This window comes from Trypanosoma equiperdum, assembly GCF_001457755.1.
Source record: "Trypanosoma equiperdum strain OVI genome assembly, contig: ctg_1344, whole genome shotgun sequence".
In the NCBI taxonomy this organism is placed as follows: Eukaryota; Euglenozoa; class Kinetoplastea; order Trypanosomatida; family Trypanosomatidae; genus Trypanosoma; species Trypanosoma equiperdum.
In genome coordinates this window covers 1-1912 of record NW_027123332.1, presented here as the reverse complement: position 1 = coordinate 1912, position 1912 = coordinate 1, and the positions used below count along the sequence as shown (strand labels likewise).

The window sequence follows — 1912 nt, the reverse complement described above, 5'->3', positions numbered from 1 at the left end:
TCACTATTATAACCGTAACTAATATCCATAAAATAAACAATATTAGAATGTTACTCAGCTTTCATACTCTATTACACTACTACTTTACAATTACAGGTCACATTATTACCTAAATTTCAAATTTTTTAAAGACTTTTAAAAAGTTTTAGAGCGTATCAAACTTAGTGATTCTATCAAAAATAACAAATTTTCAAAAATATCATAAAGTTGAGAAAAAAATTCATAAAATTAAACTAGAACCCTCAAAATACTACCAAAGTCACAAAAGCAGAAATAATCATAGCCAGTTTCTTATTTACAAGAAAACTGAAATCTTTGCATTCTTTTCCATCCCATTTGCAGCCGTCTTTGCATTCTTCTTGTTTCGTCTTTTCGGAGCACTTTTTACCTTCTGCAGCTGCTCCCTCTTTTGGTGTCTGTCCTCCTGTTCCTGCGGTTGTCTGAGTTGTAACTTTAGGTTCATTCACTTTGCAGTACTTGCCTGTCTCCTCCTTTTCACTTGTCCATTTGCAGCCATTGTTTTTGCTGGTGGTGTTTGTTTATGCGCAGTGAAAGCCACTGTGTACGCCGTTTTGTTGAGGGACACCAGCTTTAATACTATTTGCCGCGCTTCCGAGTTTTACTCGGGTGTTCGCTCCAGTGCAGCTAAGGCTGCAGATACGGGTTCCAACCAGCCAATGGCAGCTTTTTTTTGACCGGCGCCTGTTCCTTCCGCGTAGATTACGCAGATGCCTCCGTTGGCGTTGGAGACGCCTAGACAGCCTGAAGCTGCGGTGCCTTCGATCTGGCCTAGTCCAAACAGTGCATCGCCGCCGCTGCCTTGTGGCTTCGCTATGTGTGTTAGGAATCGGTTCACCGCTCCGCTGAGCGCTTCCGCGGAAGTTGTCTTGCGGGGTATTAGTGTCTCACATTCTTTTTTGAGTGTGGCGAATATTGCTTTGCCTTGCGCGCCGGTATTCCAGTTGTTTGGTGTTGCCTGACACGTTGTGCAGCATACTTTGTCGACGCCTCCGCCGCTGCCTGTGTTGGCGCACAGGCAAAGCATGTCGTCCCTCAAGTTTGCGCCGGATGTGGATCCTTTGGCCTTACCGGCTGTCCCGCAGAGCGTTTTCCGGTCGTCGTTGCTGCCTGCTGTTGCTGCATCGCCATCTTCGCCATTGGCTCCGTAGATCGCTAGCGCCGCTTTTGCTTTGAAGGTATTGAGCGATTTGCCTGGGTTGCTGAGCTGTTCGGCCCCCATTAACTTCTTCGCCTCTGCTGCCATTGCTTTTATTGCGGATGCGGTCGTTGGTGCCGCTTGCAACAGGGTTTTGAGCACTGGATTTTTTCTAGTTCCCTGAATTTGGGTGCTGCGCTTTGCCAGAAGTCATAATTTTCGTCTCATACTTTCTTTTCAGCCTCGCTGAGCTTTTGGTACACTTTATTGTCAGCTTTTGCCGGAAGCGTGTCGTCTCGAAAGGCGCCCCGGAAGGCCTCTGCGGCCATCGTCATATTAAGGGCTACAATATCTAGTGCTAGCGCCCGGGCGTTGGCTAGTCCGTCGTAGACTGTCGGCTGAGCTTTTAGAGTTGTTAGAACGTCACATGCTGCAGCGAACGCGTCCGCATTTGTGGCTTCTCCTTTTTTGGCGGCGTTGCTGGTTGTGATCATCATTGTGGTTAGAATTAGTATCGTTAGAAGGCTATTTCTTGAGGTCATTGTCGCTTCTTTTTGTCTTAAGTTTCACGTGGGGATGTAGAGTGTTTGATCCGCGTTGTGGGTGGTTTCTTTGTTGCTTTCTCGTTTGAAACTTTCTTTAATTTAGATGTTTAGAGGTCGCACTTGACGCTTTGTGTTACAATTTCTTAGCCTTAAACAAATCCCCTTCTTTAAACGCATCACCACAAACACTTTCATAGTCAAAATCTAACTT

The 1912-nt window shown here is 45.9% G+C and overlaps 1 protein-coding gene across 1 annotated transcript; it reads right to left on the bottom strand.

Moving 5' to 3' along the window:
• Nucleotides 1–619: 619 nt before the first annotated feature.
• Nucleotides 620–1264, bottom strand: TEOVI_000783100 (Trypanosomal VSG domain containing protein, putative; the record flags this gene model as incomplete). Its single annotated transcript, XM_067221181.1, has 1 exon — nt 620–1264. The coding sequence occupies one exon, from the start codon at nt 1262–1264 to the stop codon at nt 620–622; it is 645 nt and encodes a 214-aa protein (XP_067077282.1).
• Nucleotides 1265–1912: the final 648 nt, after the last annotated feature.